The following is a 22931-nucleotide window of genomic DNA, read 5'->3' as shown; positions in this document are numbered from 1 at the left end:
TAGCTTACATGATACTCATCTCTCCGATCGTATAAATATACATGTTCTATTGCTTAGTAGTTTGTATCATCATGATGTTCAATCAGTTAACACAATGGTTTTCTATGCACACTCCTTTTCTTTACAGTGAATTTTATGATGCGTGACCACATCAAGTTGGCATGACAGTAGATTGGTAATTAGAGAATAAGAAAGTGCGATGAAAAATCAACATTGATAAAATGCATGGATGAGGGAGGACACTGACAACCGTGTCTTGAGTCTTTTTTGAAAAAAAATGTAATTATATTAAATCCAAAATGATACAACAATAAACCGAGCATCTCACACCTAGAGAAAATCAAAAGTTTGTCTAATACAAGAAGACTTATATCAAGATGTTAAAACAAATGCAATGTTTGTCTATACATAAGAAACTTAATTTTACTAATAATCTCTATTACAGAAAATTGATAATCTTCAAAAATCAGTTTGTTCCTAGACAGTCAGATGCATTAGACTGTAATTGTTATAGCCAGACAATGTAATTTTTATAAACATCTGATGTGAATCTGTCCCTAATTAAAAAATGCACTATAAAAAAGTGAAACGCCTACTACCTTGAGTCTTGAAAGGACGAGGGGTACCGAGAGAATGTTAAGTGTCTAGGTGCCTACATTTTTTAGCAAAAGCCCATATCGAGTGGTATACTTAAAACAAGTAAATTGCTGACACTACAAAATGAGAGGGCCGTCGTATCTCTAATCCACGGAGCCGTGTGTTGAAAACAAAGCGAACTATTCTTTCGCCTTTTACTAAAGAATACCGTGTTTTCTTCACTTAAAGCGGCATATGGCCAATTTTTACAAGAGTTTTTCCTATATGGAAAACTCTGCGATTTCAGTTAAAGTTTGTTGCTGAATAACAATGTTTTTAATTTGGGCTCCAAGTCTTTCTGAATAAAGGGTATTTTTAATTTGTTTCTCTATTCCTTTTTCCATCTTTAACTTAATTTTTTATGCAATTTTTATTTTTGATATTTAGATCAATGACTTGTTTTCGTTGTACAGATCTGTTAAAAAGTTTCATAGGAAATAGGTGCTACTTAGGGTGTGAATGAAGAAATCTTGTGGATTTTTAGGAAGAAAACATATATGAAATTAACGTCTAATCATTGAATGTTTGAAAACCCGTGAAGAATGAGCACTTTTTTTTTAATGTTACTGTGGTGCTACCAGAAGTTTCTGATTCAAGGAAGAATAGAGTCCGGTGTCATAACCACCATCTTGTTAATTTCACAAATTTATCTCTCCTCAACGGAAGAATGACAAGATAATTCTCTTGGTGGATTCCTTCTCTTCCCAGCCCTCTACATTTTGATCCTTCTTCGTGTACGAGATTAATTGAGTGCACTGATTAATTCATTCGTACACTGAAGCATCTCTTATTATTTTATATAACGTAATCCTTCTAACAAACAAAGAAAATGAGGTTCTCTATCCTCAAATGTTTATTTTATTCTGATTTAATTTTGCAATGGTCAAAATTTTTGCAAACATGAGTCAGCTCAGCAGAAGGGGCATGAATTCCAACTTCCAAACATTCAACAAAAGATATAATGAACACCAACATCTCAATTTGAAAAAATTGACAAACATTCAACAAGATAGCACTACAAGTATGAGTATAATAGCTGCATGCTCAATCAAGTTAATGGATTTTTACAGAATATTGTCCAGCATAATTCTTTCAAAATGTAGTTGTACAGGAGGTTCCATTTTTTAGTTAGTAAATTTGGATTCAGATGGTCCAAAAAATTTTCCCTGGAAAACTTGAAGATTCAAAACAACTATGATTTTACGGACCCTGTCACAAATGAGAAATAAGTTTCTGGTCTTTGCAGGAGTGGCTTTGTTCCTGTCTACTATGCAGAACTAGAATATACCAGTCTCAAGACTCAATATGCTGTGATGTTGTCCCTTTTCATTCAGACTCATCTGTCAAAATTATCAGTATTATGCATTAATCGACAAGCTTAAAGCAAGTAGCTATCGTGACTTCGTTAATTGTGGCTGAAGGCATCAATTATCCATAGTTAGAACAAAGATTTGTTAGACATGGATAGTTGCTGGTCGACCAAACAAATACTGTCCTAAGGACTACAAAACAAGAAGACCTTCAGTGTAACGAAGTCCCACATTGCGCAAGAGAAATAACAAGCACTGAAGACTGAAGTATAAAAACAACATTATTTCATTGAACAAATCATACCTTTCTCGGCCTTTTGGCTAAGATCAAGTGTAGTATCTGTTCTTATCAGTTTAATATCTGATATGTGGACCATTGGTTCACACGATATTAAATTAATTTTTTGAGGGGAGGGTCCACCACAGTAGCTTGCTACTGGGGCTTTCATGCGTCGCCCATGTGTTGCACTACTGCACGGGCCTGGTGTACCCCATCAAACCAGTTTCTAAATTTTAACTAGTTTTTATGAATGTCATTGTTCCAGAAATCAGGAAACAGCTCCTTGCACTAAGCTCAGATGCTTAATTTTAACCTTAGATTGGTTTTAATTGGTTGCTGTGAGCTTAACCTAATTCTAAACAAAACCTATAATTGTCTCAATTTGTTACTTCGAAGTTCTAGTCGATAGTCGATAGGTTAAAGCTATTTGGATAGACAATGTGCTATTATTAGTAATAACTGTCTCAATGGTGGCTTATACGTATGGTTGCACAAAAGGGAGATTTTAGGAATTTTATAATTTCTAATTAATTAATATTATATTATAAAATTTATATTAATTATTTATATTTTTTATGGGTTTAAATGTGTGGAAATCAATTTTAATCTATTAGGTGATAATGAGAATAAAACGATAATTCTATTAAGACTAATATCTAGATTCTGTTGTGTTTTTCTTGATAATTTAAAGTAATGTATTCCTGATAACTATTGATCTTTTATAAATATTTCCGGGAATTCCAACAAGACCCAATGTTTTTAGTTCCATTGTTTCGGTAATTTTCAGAGCCTCATCAACCCAACTCTTCGACAAAAATACTAGCCAGTTGAAGGCATAACTATTTTTTTCTTTATGTATACTGTATCCATACACATCTATTTTTTTCATTTTTTCTTTTGTCACTTCTGCTAAATTAATAGCAAAAGAATAGACAGAGAGAAGAAGATTAGACAAAATGCTTTTACAATGATAACTCTCTTTGTTGTTTTGAGTCTTTGGTCATAGCAAAGAGGTAGCTTTGATCCATAGTTTCTAAACATTTTACAGAATTCCTATTATTAACACTCCAAGATCAGAGCGCTGTAAGAGCAATAAACTTAAAAGAAACGAGCATAGAAGCTGGTTATCCCAAGCCCTGAAGACTCTACAGAGTGATAATAGCACACAAAGAACTCTCAGAGCAGAAGAAGATTTGTAATAGAAAAAATAAAAAGTGAGATGGAAATTCAAGTATTCACAATAGTAGATGAGGGAGGACCTGAGAGCAGTATCTTCAATCTTGATTGGATGAGGGGCAGCACAGATGATTGGAGACTGGAGAGTGTTAAACGTGTGGTGTCTACATTTTATTACCGAAAGCCCACATAGAATGGTATACTAAGAGCAAGTAAACTATCTATGCTATATAATTAAGGGTAATTGGTTATGCTTACCACGGAGCTGTGTGATAGAAACAAAGCGAACTATTCTTTCGCCTTTTACTAAAGAATACCGTGTTTCTGTCACCTAAAGCAGCATACGCTTATTTTTGAAAGGGTCTTTCTAATAGGAAGATCCTGCAATTACAGTCTTATGTTTCAGTTTTTTTGAAGTTTTTCTTGCTATTTTGTTATTGTTATTAGACCATTCTATTTTCTTTTATTTCCTGCTGTTTGACATGCCTTCCCATTAAAGTATAATTAAGTCCGTTATCATAAAACAACCATATAAACTTGCTAGAAAGTAAGGAATACAAAATTAGAAGAAAAGAAGGAAGCTAAAGTTACTACGAAAATAGTGATAAGTGTGTGCTACTAAGGCAGTGTATTAAAGCGAACTCCCTTTTATATACATTGGTGGATTTTAAAAAATAAAACTATTTGCGTGTAACAATTTTATCTTAAGTTTACTTATTTATTAGTGCATGTCATCCTTTATATATATAGGTTGGATTAAATTATTTTCGAAAGCTGTATATAGGAAACCAAGAAGGGGGAAAAGCATGGAGCCATGTGTATAATAATAATAACAACAATAGAAGTTACAGGAGGAAGGAGAAAAACTAAATGATACAATATACAAACAAGAAAATCCTTAAGCATTAATCAGCCCTGCTTCAAGCTAAGTGACTATTTTTGTCTTGGAAAATGCAGGCCACCAGCTGACGAGGCTTGACAAATTACATTGGTGATGCAATGAAAGGCACTTGCCACTATCTTGGACTTAATCTGCCCTCTTTTTGGAAGTGACTTTGTGACTCCTTGGGACCTGTCCCTGTTGGCAACTTCTGCAGCTGGAGCATGTCGGACACGGTCATTCATTGTGTCTGAAGATGCTTTGTTAGCAGGTAGTGTGTTTTTAAGATGAGGATGAGGAAGAGTGTAAGGTCTAGGAGTTTATATAGATCCCGAATTATCTTATTAGAAAATTATAATATGCTTGGAGAAATTATTGTATAGCTTCAAATATAGAAATGTTTTCAACCCTCAACCCCTCCCATTTGAATTAGGAAAATGCTCATTAGTACGAATTCTAAGCTGTAATCCCATGCCTTTGATTTCTGTCAAAGGTTTTGTTTTTAAATCTTCAATTTAAATTCAATGGATAAGATTTTAACATTTGTTTTAGTATAGTATTCGTGCAACTGATTTTCCTACTCTATAGCTGTCTGAATTAACACGTGCAAGTGGTATTTGAGGCTGACTTTTAAACCTTGGTGTTAGTTTCCGGTAATGTGATTAGGTCATTAATTTTTTCCTTTTTCTTAATTTTGTTTGCATTTCTTAATACCAGTTGCAGTCAGTGGGGCTAAAGTATCAACTTGTGCATACAAATATTCATATATATACACGCACGGTTGAGAGCCTGATAAGGATCAATATATATAATAAACACGTGATAGAGGATAATTTTGCTGGCATGGAATCTGCTGCGCTATCCACAGTAGTGGTAAATCCCCTATATCAACAATAATATTTATGCATCTAAACAATACTCTCACTAGATGTATATGCACCTAATGAGTATAGGGGGCGGGGGGTAATTACAATTCCTGCAGTAAATTATGAACTTAAAGTTTCTGAGTGCTGCTGATTGTCTGGTCAATGAAGATGAAACAAGGTTGTTACTTGTCTCGTGTGTGCCTAGACATATGTTGGACAATCAGAATTTATTTGCCAAACAAAAAATGATTCATGGACACCCTCTCATCTATTTGACACCTAATGAGAGAAAGAGAAAAAAGAATACAAAATTGTAGGTATATCAGGTGATATGATATGATAGAAAAATAGAAAAAAAAAAGGTGTTAATGAGATGTTTGAAGTAAAGAGTGATTCATATATCTCAAACATAATTTTCAGAAAACAGATAGATGATTGAGTCTATATATATTATAGATGATAGACCATGCTATATATGCAATAAAGTAATACTAGAACTAGCTAACTCTATTTGAAGTTTGAACCCATGAAAACCATTAAACCAGAAACCAGCTCACCCTGTATTCCTATGATGGTTAAAACCACTGATCCACCGGGTTTTGTTGTCATACTTAATCCAATTCTAATTTTTTTTATTTGACCAATCAGATTCGGAAATATAGTTCCAATGAATATTCTTGGTTAATTTGGTCAAGAAACAATGTGCTACTACTAGTTACAAAGTAATTATTTTGTCAATTTCACACGGGTATCAGAAACAAGTTGGATCCATTGTTTTCATCACACTGAGGTTATCCCTCTTTCAATTGTTTATCCACTTGCCTTTATATGAAAGCTGAAAAACAATCAAAACTAAACCAAGTTATATATCTCTCTGTCGCTTATTAATTAGTCAAATTAAACCATAGACCGTACTGTTTTCTTGGAGAGCTTAACCTAACACTGCACCAACTTGAACTATTTTTTATATAGGATCGGCTAACTGGTTAAAGAATACTTAATAACATCCTCTATGTAAAAATGACAGCCATTGTATTGATATCAATCAATGTTCTTGGTCATTGGAGTAGACAAACGATATGCGACTATCCACTAGTTGCAAGTAACTATTTTCGCTCTTCAATTTTAAAATGAGCACATGAAAGAAGTTAAATCAGTTCAATAAGTCACACTGTGCAAACGATTCTCTCCATAATAGGAGCCGTAGGCTGCCAAATAAATATTTTACATAATTCAAACTTACTTATTTGTGGATCTGTGTATATTGTCTAAATTTCAAGTTCAAAAGACACTTGTTTGAGGTGTTAGGTATATGGAGGCTAAGTAAAATGTAGTATGTTTGAATTAGGCTAATTAAATTATAATGATCCTATCATGGGAAGTGATCAATCTAATTGTTGGTCATACTCTAATATGCGTTGTTTATTGGAAGGAACCCATGGAAGGTTGGGTAATACAGATGGATCTGTCAAAGGTCCATCAGGAGAAGCAAGATGTGGGGGTCTCCTTAGAGATGAAACTGGTTTCCCCAAGAATATATAGCAGAGATGTGGGGTGTTTATGAAGGTCTTTCCATGGCTGTGGTTAGGGGTGTGCAAAAACTAGTTTGGTAAAAAAATCGAATTAAATTAGTTTCGAACTGTTTTAACTGATTCGATTTTATATTCAAATAGTTGAACGGGTTTGAAAACCGATTCAAAACTGAATTGGTTTCAAAATTTTGGTTTTAAAATGAATTAGTTTTAAAATGTTTCTAGGAGCCCAACAAGTTCGGAATTGATTTTTAAACTGCTTTTTAAAAGAAAAAAAATTAAGGTAAAAATCAGTTCGATTAATCGAGTCGATTTTATAGAAACAATTTGGTTAACTGAATTGATTTTATCAAGCAATACACTTCTTTTTTCTTGAACTAATTCAAATAAAAACCACTTCAAATTAGGTTTGGTTACAATCTGGTTTGGTCCAAACTCATTTTTTCGCACACCCCTAGCTGTGGTTCAAAGTATTCTAAATCCTGTAATTCAAGGGATTAGGAAGTTGATAAGTGGAAATTGGCAGGTCAAAATTCATCATATCTATTGAGAAGGGAATTCGTGTGTTGATGCTCTTGTTAGACTTGCTTGTGATAATTTTGCGTTGCATGAGCAGCCTCTGTCTACTTTTAAGTCTTTTGATGAATAAAAGAAATGGTTTCAAACTTAAGCGCTTCTTCATGAAATATGCGTACCAGTGCACTACCATAGTGATGAGTAAAATGAAGTTTCTATTGCAGCAGCTCGGCTTAAATCAGACTTAAATTAAGGGGGGGAAAAAAGAGTAGAGACGAAGTGGATTGGGCAAAATGCTTTACACTTCATTCTATTGTATAACTCATGTTTACTGTTCTTCATTAATTGAGATTTTTCACTGAGCAACAATTAGCTCTTTCCTTTCAACAAAAAAAAATAGGTCTTTCCTTTTTTGGGTCTTTGGTCATAACAAGGACTTTGACTCCATAGCATCAGAAAATTAACAACCTTAAAAGAAATAAACATAACATAAACTAGTTATTCCAGGCCCCAAAGACTTTACAGAGTGATAATTGCCTGCAAAAACTCTGGGAACAGTATTCTATTGGATGAGGGGTAGCACACATTATCGAAGAGTGTTAAGTGTGCGGCTGTGTATATTTCCCATCAAGCCCACATTGAGTGTTATACTAATAGCAAGTGAAATGCCTATACTAAGAGCACGGACCCGTGGGTTAGAAACAGAGCCAACTATTCTTTCGCCTTTTACTAAAGAATGCCGTGTTACTGTCACTCAAATTATTTTTAGTTTAATAATGATTTGATGATGTTATGTCAAAGTTATGGTTCTTGCAAAGACCTACCTTTTGTCCATTGTGACTAAATATTTAACAGAATTTTCAGGCATTACTTTAAGTTATAACTTAATTGTGGTTATGCTGATTGATTGTACACTGTTATCTATTATCTATTTACATAGCCAGATTATGTATAATCTCTGTCTGCAAACTAATTTAGGGAATAAAAATAATTGTTACTTTCTTCGATATCATGCTATGCCATTATGCTAGCTTAGGTGTAGCATCCAGGTTATGTAGAAGTAGAAGAATCAGGCCAGAGAAATGGCTTGAATCAAGCAAGAGAACAATGCCGAAACTTCAATCTTAGGCATTTCTTCAAGATATCTGCATAGCAGCACACTGATGAGTAAAATGAAGATTTTTATGCAATAGCTAGACAAGTACGGTCAAAACTAAAGTAATTCAGAAAAGCAAAGCCATAAAAGTGATAAAACAAAAAAGTAGGCACTAGATACTAGAAATACAAGGTTGGACAAAATGCTTTTATGGTTCATTCTAATTATATAACCTATATTTACTCCTTTGTCTTTAGTTGAGATTTTTCTGTCCAACAAGTAGCTTTTTTGTTGTTTTTCATATAGTCTCTAACACTGCAAGATCAAGAGCAACCACCTTAATTAAAAGAAATCAACCTAGTTTACAAGCTAGATATCCCAAGCCTTAAAAGACTTTACAGAGTAGTAATAGCACACAAAACACGCAAGAACAATAGTTTCATAACAAAAAAGATAAAGTATTCATAATCCATGACTGAGGAAGAATGTGACAGCAGTTTCTCGGATCTTGCGGGATAGTGTCAAGCTTGCGGGTGTCTACACTTCTGACTAAAGTCCACATTGAGAAGTATAACTAGAACAAGTAACTGTTTATGCTATAAAATGAAAGGTTTGTAATTGTATAAATCACAGAGCCGTGTGATAAACACAGCGAAATATTCTTTCGCCTTTTACTAATTAAAGATGGATGATGATTTTTTATTTGTAATTTAACATATACAAGGATGATATGAAGTAGTTGAATGAAGTATCAGTGTGATTAACGATAATGGCCTAAGAATACCTTTATTCCAGTCAATGAGCTAGGCCATTTGGGATACACAAACAATGTGCTATTACTAGTATCAGACGTTGCATCTGTTATTTTCATGAAACAACTTTCATCCCTCTGATTTATTATTCACAATACAGTCCTTAATTGAAAATTATCCACTTTATTTGTTGTTATTTAACAAATAGTTTCATAATTCGAATCCTCTAACGTAAACTATATAAGATACATTTCTAATAATATAATTTCTGAATATCTTATTACCAAAATTTATCATCATTCCCTGAGACATTAGGCGGTGGGAAGTACCTAAGGAAACCTTAAACAAAAATTAAAACTAGATAAAACAAATATAGGATTTTTTTAACAGAAAAAACAAATACAGAACTTGGTAATTCATCAAAAATAGAATTTGACAAAGCATGTTTAAGATGATCCAATCCAGTTTCACCAGGAGGCTTTTGCCTCAGCTGTAGGAGAAAATAATTCCTTTTTATTTTAAAGAAAAATGCATGGCGTTTGGAATTAAGATGCATAGATATTTCTATGCTACTTAGACATTTTGAGAGGAAAAAATATAGATATAGTGATATGATTAGAAGAGAGAGATAGAAAAAAAAATAAGAATGTCAACTAGATGTATATGATATATGAGTGTTAAAAAATTGGTACTGTTGTGTTTGATTGGCTTTATTATGTGAAGCACAAACTGAGTATACGTTTGGGTTACCGTTCAGTTGAACTTAATCCATGTTTTTTTGTTTCCAAGGATATTGTTACTTCTTCATTTTGTGCATTGGAACACGCAAACGGACATTTGGTGCCTCCCAAATGGCCATCCAAGCACGGCAATTGCTTTGCTAATGTACATATAAAATTATCTAATAAATTTTATAAAAATTAATTTTGATCTAATAATTAATTTATTTATATATAATTTTTTTTAATAAAATTTAAGATTTTATTTAAAATTTATATATGTAAAAAAATATATTATTAGATTAAAATTATTCATAATAAAAATAATATTTAAATAATGTATTTTGATTTTATTATAATATAATTATACATTACTAATAATTATCGCAAAATTTATTATGTAAATTTATATATATATTAAAAAATTTAATATTATATATAGTAATATTAATTAATTTATAATATAATTAACCTATAATTAATCAGAGTATCGTATTAATAATTTAAAAGTCAGTTCAAAATCCTAATCATTAATTTGTAAAACATTTTAAACAAATTATAATCCGTAAGTTTACTCCTAAGAATTATAAATTCATAAACTTACTCATACGAATCTATATTAATGTTACAGAAACACAATATTAAAATTGTCCATCTTCTATCGGCTATATCAACAATTTGATAGTTAATTACAACAATTACCTCCCAGCACGCTCTTAATCTTCTGTAGCTCATACCTGCCCATCAGCATAAAGGCCCAACTTCATAACATATTCCTTTAAAAGAAATACTAATAATACATTATTTAATACTCTTCTTGGATCATAAGGGTCTCATTAAATATGTAAGTTTTATAGTTTCTCATTTATTGAATTTATTCTCAAACTAAAATACACACATAAATTTTAAATAATAAAAAATATTGCTGACACTCTTCTTCCTTCGGAACACGGATCTTCCCATCCCTGAAAATAAATTTAAAAAAACAAAAAGATACTAAATAGACCGAAATGGAAACAACAGGATCAGTCAAGTTTGAACATTGAACAGAACAAAGTCGACCGAAAAAAATAACAAAAAGCAAGCTACCGTTTCCAAAATGTTTTCCATATTTCGGTGTTGTACTTCTCTAAAATGATTTCATTAATTTGCTAAAATTGAAAAAGGTACGGATGGGGCTATTGAATATTTATTGAATACAATTAGAATGCATTTTTTTATACTACCGTCTAATTACAATCAACAGATAAATTTATTGAATTTTACAATAATTTTAAAAGTCATTTCTTAAAAGACTTCTAATTAATTTATAGCATAAAAATCTTAACACTAATAATTAGTTAATACATACACACACAAGTGTCCAGAAAAAAAGTAAAATTTCTTATTTGGCTAACATTTCATAATGCCTTGCTTACCATCCGGTTGGGAGCTTGTTAAAAATTAATCATAATTATTCCCATCAAAGATGTAGGGACCCCAATTAAGTAAAAATTATTCATTGTCTGAGATGGTGCCCTTATGTTTTTCGAATTTGGGAAGCACTGGTGTTTGCTGAAGTTACTCAATTCATGAGTATTGATGATTTTTAAGACTAGATAATTTATTTTCCTGATCTTAAAACGATCACGGTTTATTGCTACTTTGTGGGTTATGCGAATGTGACTGCACAGGTGTATAATGTCCGAATTTAATTTACAGTGTTGACGAAGTGGAAATTTAAAGAAATATAACATGAATTTAACTCGGAACTTTCTATTAGCCAACTACAAACTAAACAATATTATCTTAGGAAAACGTCGTCTTATTAGGTGAGAATCTTAGGCATCGTCCTAGGAAAGCATCTTCCAGTGTAGACTTAAAGCATAAGATAATCGATCATAATATCATTATACTTGGTTGAGCACTATATTAGCAATTATATTCAAGTGTATATTATTATAAGTTTAAAAGAAGGATACTTTTAAAATTGATTAAGTTGTGTTTTTTACCAGCAAATAAAATATACATAAACAAGGGCATAAGAGATACCCAAAGCATTACGAAAGTCTTGTTTCTGATTGGCAATAGTCCTGTATACATGGTTACAGCGTATTTGATTAAAAACAACAATCTAGGGGCATTTTTACTGTGATTAAAAACAAATTTCATCACTTACTTTCTATTATATCTTTTGTTATAATCCAGTATCGATATTGAGACCTGGTTTCTTAATGTGTTTACACATTATTAGTTGATGTACATCAACTTAAGTAAAGAGTAAAGACTTTTTCCATTTTATAGAAAGAGACAAAGTGAATGAGAAAGACAACTTTCCCCAGTAATCTTTCTCTGTTCCTAAAACAAAAAGAGAGTTTAAGAAATTAATTGATTGTATTTATAATTTATTGATCAGAAAAATATTGAATACTCAATGGATTTTTTCAATATATATATATATATTATAAACAATTTATAAGTAATCATATCATAGCTGCAAATCTGCAACACTGCGAGGGATATAAAAATAAAAATATTGGTCAGTCAATTTCGAAGAAGTAAAAACCAGCATTTAATAAGACGATTATTATTTGGCCCACAGTATGTTAGCCTATGATATGATGGCACCTGTTTGGTTCAGAAACCAAACAATCCATTCTCATAGTACTGAAACTATAGAGTCTATTGGAGGGGTGTGTGAATTTGAAGGTCAATTTTGGGCTTTTTAGGCCTGCATTTCTCATTCCTTCCAAAATGGGTGAGAAAGAGTCAGAGAAGCTGCTATTTTGGGAACATATGAGAACTCCCATTGCACCACAGCACCCAACATTACCAAAACTTCTTGTCCTTCTCATCCTCTTCGTCTCCCTCACCTACCTCGTCTACACGCTCAAGCTTGTCTCCACCTCACGCGCCTGCAAAGACGCCCCATTCTCCAAAACCATCATCGCCGTCAATGCCACCGCCTCCGCCGCCGCAGTTCTCCGACGAGGCTCCCGCGAGACTAATCCCGAGGACCGGACGGACCTCCGCCATTTGGTGTTCGGAATCGCGGCGTCGGCCAAGCTATGGGACCAGAGGAAGAGCTACATCAAGCTCTGGTACAGAGCGAGGGACATGCGCGGCGTGGTGTGGCTCGACGAGAAGGTGAAATCGGAGGAAAACAACAGCGACACGCTCCCGCCGGTGAGAATCTCCGGCGACACGGCGAGGTTCAAGTACACGAACAGGCAAGGGCACCGGTCTGCGATTAGGATCTCGCGGATCGTGTCGGAGACGCTGCGGCTGGGGATGAAGGACGTGCGGTGGTTCGTGATGGGAGACGACGACACCGTTTTCGTCACCGAAAACCTAATTCGCGTTTTGAGAAAATACGATCACAATGAGTTGTATTACATAGGGAGCTTGTCGGAGAGTCACTTGCAGAACATTTTCTTCTCTTACAACATGGCCTATGGCGGAGGAGGTTTTGCAATTAGTTATCCTCTGGCGAAGGCTCTTCAGAAAATGCAGGACCGTTGCATTCAGCGTTACCCGGCTCTCTATGGTTCTGATGATAGAATGCAAGCGTGTATGGCCGAACTCGGTGTTCCACTCACCAAGGAAATCGGTTTTCACCAGGTCCCGCTCTTTCTTACTGTTAATCATTATTACTACTATCATTTCGCTTTCTCATTTCTGTTTTATTTTTCATTAATCTTACTTTTCTTTTTTAATGCTTGGTGGAGCGCGTTTGGTTGGTTCTTAACGAATTGCTATTTATAATTATGGTTTAAATAAAAACTTTGCGCGTCACCAGAATTGCTGAATCTGGTTTTACCTGGGCCCCGTGTAAAGAGAGAAGTGCTGTCGCTGTCGGTGTCGGTGTCGGATCCAATCGCATTAATTAGATTTTTTTTTTTTATCTTTATGTTTCCTTGGCGGAATTCGACCCCTGCATTCAATTTCTGGTTTGTGCTATTTAATTGTCTGCGTTGGCCTGCGGTTGTTTAATTTACACCTCCCAATAAATTCTTTTATTCGGCTGATATGGAGTATTGTATTCACATTTTTTTTTTTTGAGAAATAAAACTGTGCTTTTTATAAATAATTTAAATTATAATTATAATTAGTTTACAAACAAATGGAGAGCTTGCTGAATTAGGCGCACTTCATAATTACGACTGGGGCCATTAAGGGTGCAAGAATTAAGAAAATTAAAAGGACAAGATTAAGGATTTCAAAATTTGACATTACTAAAATATAATTTTAGAAATTATTACTAACAACTTATGTATGTACTACTACTAGTGTAAAGCAATAAAAAGCATGTTTAAGTCATTTGGTTTAGAGGGTTGGTGGTGGGTGGTGGAAAACCATGGTGCTTCTGTCGTTTTGGTTTATAAAATTTGACTTTATGCTGCAGCGTTATGATTGGTAGAGCTCCATGTGGAGTAGAATGTTAGGCATTGCAGATTTTGACTATAAGCAATCTAAGTTTTGAGTTGTTGTCACAGTTGTGGAGGCAATTAGGCTACGTGGTAAAAGCTTTTTGTCCTAACTTCAGATTGTACTTTGAAGAGCAGAGACAATTGCTATAAATTGTCATCGGTTACTCCTCCTTTATCTTCCTATGTGATTCTATTATTCTAATGGGTTTTGTTAACGAGTAACATAAGGGCAGTTATTGAGAAATAAAACAGTTATTACTATGTAGTATTAAATAATTCCAATTCTAATTGATCCAAAAATGAGAACATTAAATATTTCTTAAAATTTTCAAAATATCGAATACTTTGACCATTAATAAAAAAAAACTCCAGTAGCATTTCATTTTGTTGAACAGAAACAGAGCAGCAAAGTCATGAAAATTCCTAGTTATAGACAAAGGAATAGGAATGTAGTCTTGCAAGTGAATGCATTCCATTCTGATAACTTGTATACTGACTGCCCCTGATTTATTGGAACAGTATGATGTGTATGGAAACCTGTTCGGCCTTCTTGCGTCTCATCCCGTGACTCCATTGGTGTCACTGCACCACCTCGATGTGGTTGAGCCTATCTTCCCCAACGTGACTCAAGTAGAAGCCCTTCAACGGCTCACTATACCAATGAAGCTTGACTCAGCAGGACTCATGCAGCAATCCATATGCTACGACAAATCAAAGAGCTGGACCGTTTCTGTTTCGTGGGGTTTTGCTGTTGAGATATTTCGCGGCGTGTTTTCACCACGTGAGATGGAAATGCCTTCAAGAACATTCTTGAATTGGTATAGAAGAGCTGATTACACTGCATATGCATTCAACACACGTCCAGTTAGCCGAAATCCATGCCAGAAGCCTTTTGTGTTTTACTTCTCAAAGGCTAAATACAATTCTACAATGCAACAAATAGTGAGTGAATATGAAAGGCACCGCGTCCCTCATCCTGATTGCAGGTGGAAGATGGCTAATCCTGCTGCTTTTGACAAAGTGGAGGTATACAAGAAGCCAGATCCGCATCTATGGGACAGAGTAAGTTCTTCTGAGTTTCCTTAGGTTAAAAATTATACTGGCAACACGTGAAGGTCATTAGAAATTCTATACTTTCCTACTAACCTATTTTGAGTATTTGAAGTTGAATGTTTTAACTTACAAAATTTACCGTTTTGTTAGCACTGGCATGGGAAATTGATTTGGGTTTCTTTTCATAGGCTCCGAGGAGAAACTGTTGCAGAGTGAGGAAGTCAAAGGAGAAAGGGACCATGGTGATAGATGTGGATATGTGTAGGGATGGTGAGGTAAGCGAAACATAAAGGTGATATTAATGTTACTAATAAATTACATGTCTCGTGGAGTTTCTTAAAAAGCATATTTCTTTATTTATTGGGTAGCCCACTCTGAGAAATTTTTGTAAATTTTCCCCGGGTTTCACTGAAAAGGGTTGAGAGAGTTGGGGGAAAGGTCCATGTATAAAGAGATTTGTCATTTAAACTAAAATGTAGAGGGGATGGGCGTTGGGAGAAGGATAATTTGTAATTTACGTGCTATTAAAGAGAATTTTTAGATGCGTGATTAATGCGCCACTCTACTATTTTCTCAGGTTTTAATTATGCTTTCTTCTCGCAAAGGAAATACCTATTTTTTCGGACTTGCCAATTTTATAACTAATCTGTTATTACTTACTAAGTAGATTAGTTGTTTATTACACACGTGACTAAGATTGGAATTTGGAGTTTTAATTTTACTTTTTAATAATAAAAAATACAAAAATAAGTTCAAAATCTTATGCAATTGATTAATGAATTTTGTCTTGATTTTTTTCTCTCTCTCTCATAGATCTCTATTCACGAGAATCCGATTCTGTAATAGTACTACACTGAATACGGATTACTAAAATAAGATGCTATCGGATCTACTTTGTCTTGCCTTCCACACTACGGTGTGTTGTGTTGTCTTCTATAATACAGCTGTTGAGTCACAGATGAATCAAAATCATGTATTATCAACGAGTTGGAATCTTTCAGATATTAAAAGCCTGTTTATATAGTATAATTAATTTTGTTAGAATTAAATTTAAATTATAGAATGTAATTAAAATGTGTACTAAAATTAGTTATAATAATAATTTTTTTTATTGAAAGTCGAAACATGTGTTTAACTGAGTATATAATTAAGACGTGTATTAATTTTTTTATTTTTTATTATAACATGTATTTTTAATTAAAAAGAATGGAGATGATATATATAATGGTATAGTTCGTGCTCTAATTAATTTGTTTATCGATTCCCATCTTCACTACACCTTTCCTCTTCTTGCCCACTGTAAGAGATATTCTTCTGTGAATTTCAATTGTCGATTCTCTTCAAATCCATAGCCCGGCGTTAAAGAATAATAAGAAGCAAAGTGATCAATTCAAGACTTTTAGCACTTATGCCCCTTTGTATACAAATTAATTAATTTGTATGCGTGCTATAAGTTTTATATATATAATATTACAAAAACGGTAAATTTAAGTGTTATATACATAAAATATATAATACTAAAGTAATATAAATATTGGGGTTTGATTTAGTTTTAAAAACACTAATCTTAAATCAAACAAAACCGATTAGTTTGAGAAAAAAATTATTCAAATAAATAAAAAAAATTGATTTAATTTGGTTTTTGATTTTATTTTGAACCGATTTGAATTTGAACACCCCTAATTAAGGGGTAAATTTGGGATATTGAAATTATAGGGGTACAATTTAAAATTCGTGGGATGAAAGAAGCACTTTAATGTTATAAACCATCATCATCCAAAGTTGGAAGCACTTTGCAGACTATTGTATCCTGCATCCTCATTATTTCATCATGCGCCTTCCATTACATATGGAAAACTCATTTTGAAATATAAATTTATATTTCAGAATAAGCTTTTCGAAATGCAATGATGTCTGATGCAATAGTGAGTGTAGGAAATAAATGTCCATTTGACCTATCATTAAGCCATTACTGCCGGAGTACATGGTCTTCAAGGTTGGCCCTAGGCCTAGTCCGCATAGAAGACGACCCATGACTCCAGGTTAAGGGGGAGGGAGGGTGCTTAATTTTTTTTAAGAAAACTATATAGTTGCGAAGTAATTTAAGTTTTTGTTTATATTATTTTTTATAAATAGATTAAAATTAGTGTCTTATTTAATGAATCTTATTATTCAAATTAAAATATGACGTGTCATTATAAATATCACTTACTTAGTTGTTAGTATTTTTTTCTTTATGTTAAATAATTTTTCAAATAATTGTGACATATCAACATGCTTATGAATATGATAATCAATTTACATTTTTACCTTTTTTCACAAGATAATATAGACAAACACAAACTCAAATTATAAAGGAATTAAAACAAAAAGTTAGTACATAAAAAAAATCAAAATATATGTAAACTTTAATATAAAATGATGATATTTTATGACATAGGGATAAAACTATGATATTTTCTTCTAGGGGACAGATAGAAAAATTAAATTAAATTATAAATTTAAAATTAATATATTAAATTTAATTAATAACTAAAAAAGTGATAATAATTGACCACAAATATGAAAACTAAAATTCTATAAATTAAACAAAAAATACACGACTGTGATGCTGCAGCAAGAAAAAGATATTTAGTTTTTAAAACTTATGATAGCAACTCAAAGGATAGAAAATATTTATTATATTTGGATATCATGTTTAAATTTTTAAAATTATAATTAAATCTCAAAATTTATTAAAACAAAATTTAATTTTTAAGTTGAGAATAATAAGAATAAAAAATACATTAAAACTTGTTACTCCAATATTCACAAGAGAACTTTTTATCTCAAATTCAAGACATGTAACCATATTACATATTACAATATATAAAATAATATTTATGATACATACATACATATATATATATATATATATATATATATATATATATATATTATTTTATAATAATAGTTATACTAAGATAATTAATAATAAAAATGTATTATAGTAAATTTTACACTCTTTTGCCGGTGTTATAAACAACACAATGACAAAATTTTACTATATAACAATTTAAGCGTTTGTCTCATAGGATTTTTTTTTTTCACTTTTATAATAAATACTTTAAAAATTATACTAACAATAACAATATTTTGCAATCGAAAAATCGTATAAACCTTTCACACTAAAAATGTATAATCATTAAAATCTTATTTGACAGATAAAACGCAACATTTTTCAAGCAAATAAAGCACATCGTTAACCCAAACCATCAAACATTTTGGCAATTACAAAATATAGGGAACACTCGCTGATACTATCATATTCATTCATGCATCGTGAGTCATTGGCAGATTTTACATTTTTTCCACTGCTTAACTATTTTTGCTACCTTAATACGTAACCACAGTTGAGCATTATCGTGCTAATATATAATATACAACTAGTTGTTCTTATAAAAGAATATTAATTGTTAATTGGATAGACCCAACACCCAAGCGTGGAGATACGTATATCAGATTCCCGAATAATTCGTGTAGCGTGATTCTCATGAAGTGATCAGTTTCCGGAACAGTTATTTCAAATATACACGAATTTTTTATCTCACGTACCTTATGAATTTGAAATCAATGTCATTCTCCCTCTCTCACTCTTTTCTCTAGCTGCATGACATATGTTTCATTTTGTCTATTTTATAAATATCTATATAGAATATTTGAGTAATAACATGCAGATGTGAACACGTCAGCCTAGAATTATATATAGAAGTGGATCACAAAAAGGCTGAATTACAGTTTATCCCATTCAACTATATGTATATTGAGCTAGACTTTCTTTTTGTTTAGAAAGATACAATTTACCCTGCAAAATTTATTGATGTTTTTAAAACCCATTAAAGTGTTTGGATGAAGTAATTAATTTTGAAAGGATATTTTTTTAGAGCATCTAACATTTTTTTTTATCTCCAAATAATAACTTGTTTGGATGATTGAGTTAAAAACTTTTACAAATCATACAGTCACTACAAGTTTACAACAAAACTTACGTTGAAGAATTACAAGTCTCGTATTCAGAAAATAGAGAAAATTAAGTGTAATTAAATAAGTTAAAAGTGTTTGAGACTGAGTATTTTTTAAGTAGACTGCGTATCTCGCATTCAGTTGCGGTGGAATAGAGATATTGTTGAAGTAGTCACGAAAGACAAAACTAGCTACTAGCAGATGAGTCATTCGCAACGGCTTAGGTCATGCAATGAACTAAATTCCCCATGACCATGTCACCTATAAATGTGGCTGAGGCTCTAATTCCACGATGTTGACACAACGAGACACGACTCAAAGAAACCCAATGTCGCAACTTGTATGAGTCAAATAGTTGTCATTTGAATTTGGGTAAGGTTAATTTTAGGTTCAAGAGTTAGACACATCTAATGTTTTTTTCGGTTTCGTATCTTTTTAAGGATGTATTTTGTTGAAATAAAATCAAGTTTTTCTGAACAAATTCAGCCTGTGTTATTAATTTGGCTACATCTAATACGTGAGAGAGATGCAAGAATATAAATGACTAAAAAGTTTTTCAAATAAGTTTATGAACTTTTCATTTTGTACAATCTTGTGTACCTGGTGTCAATGAGCGAAAGTTTTTGTAGGCATCAAATTCTGAATAATTTCACAACTTAGTTAACATCCAAACAAATTATTTTAGAAATGAAGGTGATTGAATTGATGTAATTTAATTTATATACATTTTCAATTTTTTCAAATACTGAAATTCTTCATTCAAACACGAGGGTCAATGTTTAAATGCTTGACAGGGAAATAATACTTTTGATCAATAACCACCCATGCTCGAATTTCTTACAAAACATTTGAATCGCATGTGGTTGCCACCAAGAAGAACAAACTATTTTGGATATATATGGTTATGTTGGAGAAAAAAAGACACAATTTTATCATATAAAGTCGCACCATAATTAATTGTAACTCTTAGGTAACCACGCCTTATTACTGAATAACAGAGGATGATCTAAATGTTAGACAAATTCGTCTACAAGCTCGTGAGTCCCATATTTATGCTATTATCTTCCAACCACCAAATTTCTTGTCCAAAATCAGAATCTCTTGGCAAATCTCAACCACTGCAGATTTTGATTGTATTTTTAATTGGATACAATTGCATCCTGAAAACATTCAAAGAAGTTTTCTTAGAAAGTTAATATAAAAATCAACCCAAAATGTGTAACCAATGTACCGAACGAGAGAGTCTTGATCTTTTAGAATGTGAAAAATATTATTTTCTAATTTTGACAAACAATATCGATATCAGAGAGAACAAAGCAAGGGTTGCCCTCTGCAGTAAATGAAAATAAGTGAGTGTCTGAGGGATCAATACGTCCTTCGATTCGGTCAAGCCAAGCGAAAGAAAGATTAATATCTGTGAACCGATGAAAGATTGAGATTGAAGTTATGAGAAATTTATACTTTACATAAACACCATTATATAGCACGTATTTTAACAGCATTTAACTTCAACTGGAAAGGGATTTAACTCTTTAAGGTTCATCGATAAATTTTACATGATAAATTGCATTGATAATTAAAGGAGGTAAAGCATATTTTGACCATATATTATATAAAATCAGTGAGGTATTTATGGTTGTGTGTGCTTCTTGCCTAAATTTATTGTCCTTAATTATGAATCCATTTCTTTTTAGCATTCACATTTTCTTCTCAAGCAAATCATCAATGGATATAGGGTCTATGAACTGAAGCAACAAGAATATGTTTTGTTTTGTTTTTTTAATAGGGAAAATAATATTATTGAAAATCAACATGAGCATGAGACATGCATGCCCAAGCTGATAAAGAGAATAAACCGAATACAAGAGATATGTAGCATTCTGTCCTGCAATTACAGAGTAAAACAAGAACCATGACATATCCCCACCCACAAAATTCTTCCCACAAAACCATGTAATTATACATGCCACTGGCCCACCCCCTGCAATCCAAAGCCATGGGAATTGAATATGTTATATAATCCTATAATGTATCGATACAATTAACCTAAAGAATAGATAATATAACGGTACACTATTAAATATTAAATAAATGCTGCACTCATTAATGTTTCAATGATTGGATGACTAATGAGGAGTTAATTAGTTCTTGTAGAGAACATTAATTTCCCACAAAGTAGCAAATCGTTATTCAAATTTTCAGCATATGAGACAGTCACATTTAGGTCGTGTTTACATTAATTTTTAAAATAAACACATAATAAAAGAAGAAGATAAAAAGCAAGATTAGTTAACTTTTTTATAAATTAAAATCAACTTCTACATGATACTAACTCATAAGAAAATTAGAAGAGAGAATTTCTATGAAAGTTGAATTGAATTAATTAATAATAATTTATGAAAAAAATAATTTATTTTACCTTTCCTAGCCATAAATATTTATTGAAAAATTTACTCTAATCAGCATATTTCGACAAGCATTACAAAGCTATTTGACATGAAAAATCACATCCGAGTAGAAGTATGTACTTATAAATTTTGCATCTTAGAAATAGGGTCTTATATTAGCATGGAACAGGATTACATTGGTTAGACGTTCGTATAATACTTTTATTCTCAATATAAGTATATTAATGAATATTATATATATCTGTCTGTGTGTGTGTGTGTGTGTGTGTGTGTGTGTGTGTGGTGTGTGTGTGTGTGTGTGGTGTGTGTGTGTGTGTGTGTGTGTGTGTGTGTGTGTGTGTGTGTGTGTGTGTGTGTGTGTGTGTGTGTGTGTGTGTGGTGTGTGTGTGTGTGTGTGTGTGTGTGTGTGTGTGTGTGTGGTGTGTGTGTGTGTGTGTGTGTGTGTGTGTGTGTGTGTGTGTGTGTGTGTGTGTGTGTGTGTGTGTGTGTGTGTGTGTGTGTGTGTGTGTGTGTGTGTGTGTGTGTGTGTGTGTGAACTTAAAATTAATATTAAATTCTTTATTATTTTGATAAAAAAATTATACTTTTAACTTGCACTATACAGATAAAAAAATTTGATATAACTATTACATGCATCGGTTCACGTACATTATCATTTAAAGAGCTCTTTTTAAAAAAAAGATTAAAAGAGTTCTGTTTCTTAACAGAAAATAATAATTCTATTTCATTTTCTCTTATTAATTAAAAATAAATTAAATATACACGAATGATTTATGGCATACGATGCAATAAATAATAATGAAGAGAAATAAATAAATATGAGTGTACAATAGCCATCTATATATCTAGCTAGATACGTACACAAGCGACAATGAGGGGCAGTAAATACCTATCCGTCTCTCGTTTTTGTGATTCTGTTTATCAACTTTTTAAGACAAGTTGCGTTCAATAAAGAGCTTGCATGATACATCTCATCTTAAAAAACCCTAGTGCCTCCAACACTGTTGTAGAAGATATCATTTTAATGGCACAAAAAAAGAAGAAGGGGAGCCGGTGAACCAATCATAAAGCAGATATATCATAAAGCAACCAATTCTTATTGGCACCAGAAATTGTACGTCTTCACGAAGTGATCAATAAGGGACCACGTTAAACCACCAAATTATCTTTGATATTTATTTTTTCCAAGTCGGTCTGGTTCGTAGCATCCAACCAAAACTGTGCAGCGAAAATGATTTATTGTCTTTTTTACAATATTCCTTTCTTTTCGTCAATAACTACGTACAAATATCTTCA

General features: G+C 32.4%; 1 protein-coding gene, 3 non-coding genes and 1 pseudogene across 4 annotated transcripts; all 5 read left to right on the top strand.

Moving 5' to 3' along the window:
* The first annotated feature begins 750 nt into the window (after positions 1-750).
* LOC114424848 lies at positions 751-870 on the top strand. The gene has a single exon (XR_003669139.1). It is a non-coding gene; the product is annotated as a U5 spliceosomal RNA (small nuclear RNA).
* A 1376-nt stretch (positions 871-2246) lies between these two features.
* LOC114424835 lies at positions 2247-2441 on the top strand. The gene has a single exon (XR_003669130.1). It is a non-coding gene; the product is annotated as a U2 spliceosomal RNA (small nuclear RNA).
* A 1224-nt stretch (positions 2442-3665) lies between these two features.
* On the top strand, positions 3666-3782 carry LOC114424847. The gene has a single exon (XR_003669138.1). It is a non-coding gene; the product is annotated as a U5 spliceosomal RNA (small nuclear RNA).
* Positions 3783-7884: 4102 nt separating this feature from the next.
* Positions 7885-7995, top strand: LOC114424850 (annotated as a pseudogene).
* A 4352-nt stretch (positions 7996-12347) lies between these two features.
* On the top strand, positions 12348-15809 carry LOC114421931. The gene is made up of 3 exons (XM_028388072.1): positions 12348-13363; positions 14692-15234; positions 15414-15809. Exons 1-3 carry the CDS (start codon positions 12497-12499, stop codon positions 15513-15515), a joined length of 1512 nt encoding a protein of 503 aa, XP_028243873.1. The 5' UTR covers positions 12348-12496; the 3' UTR covers positions 15516-15809.
* The last annotated feature ends 7122 nt before the right edge of the window (positions 15810-22931 follow it).

Source organism: Glycine soja, chromosome 8, assembly GCF_004193775.1.
Source record: "Glycine soja cultivar W05 chromosome 8, ASM419377v2, whole genome shotgun sequence".
In the NCBI taxonomy this organism is placed as follows: domain Eukaryota; kingdom Viridiplantae; phylum Streptophyta; class Magnoliopsida; order Fabales; family Fabaceae; genus Glycine; species Glycine soja.
The sequence above is the reverse complement of the archived record's forward strand: the minus strand, read 5'-3'. Positions and strand labels throughout refer to the sequence as shown.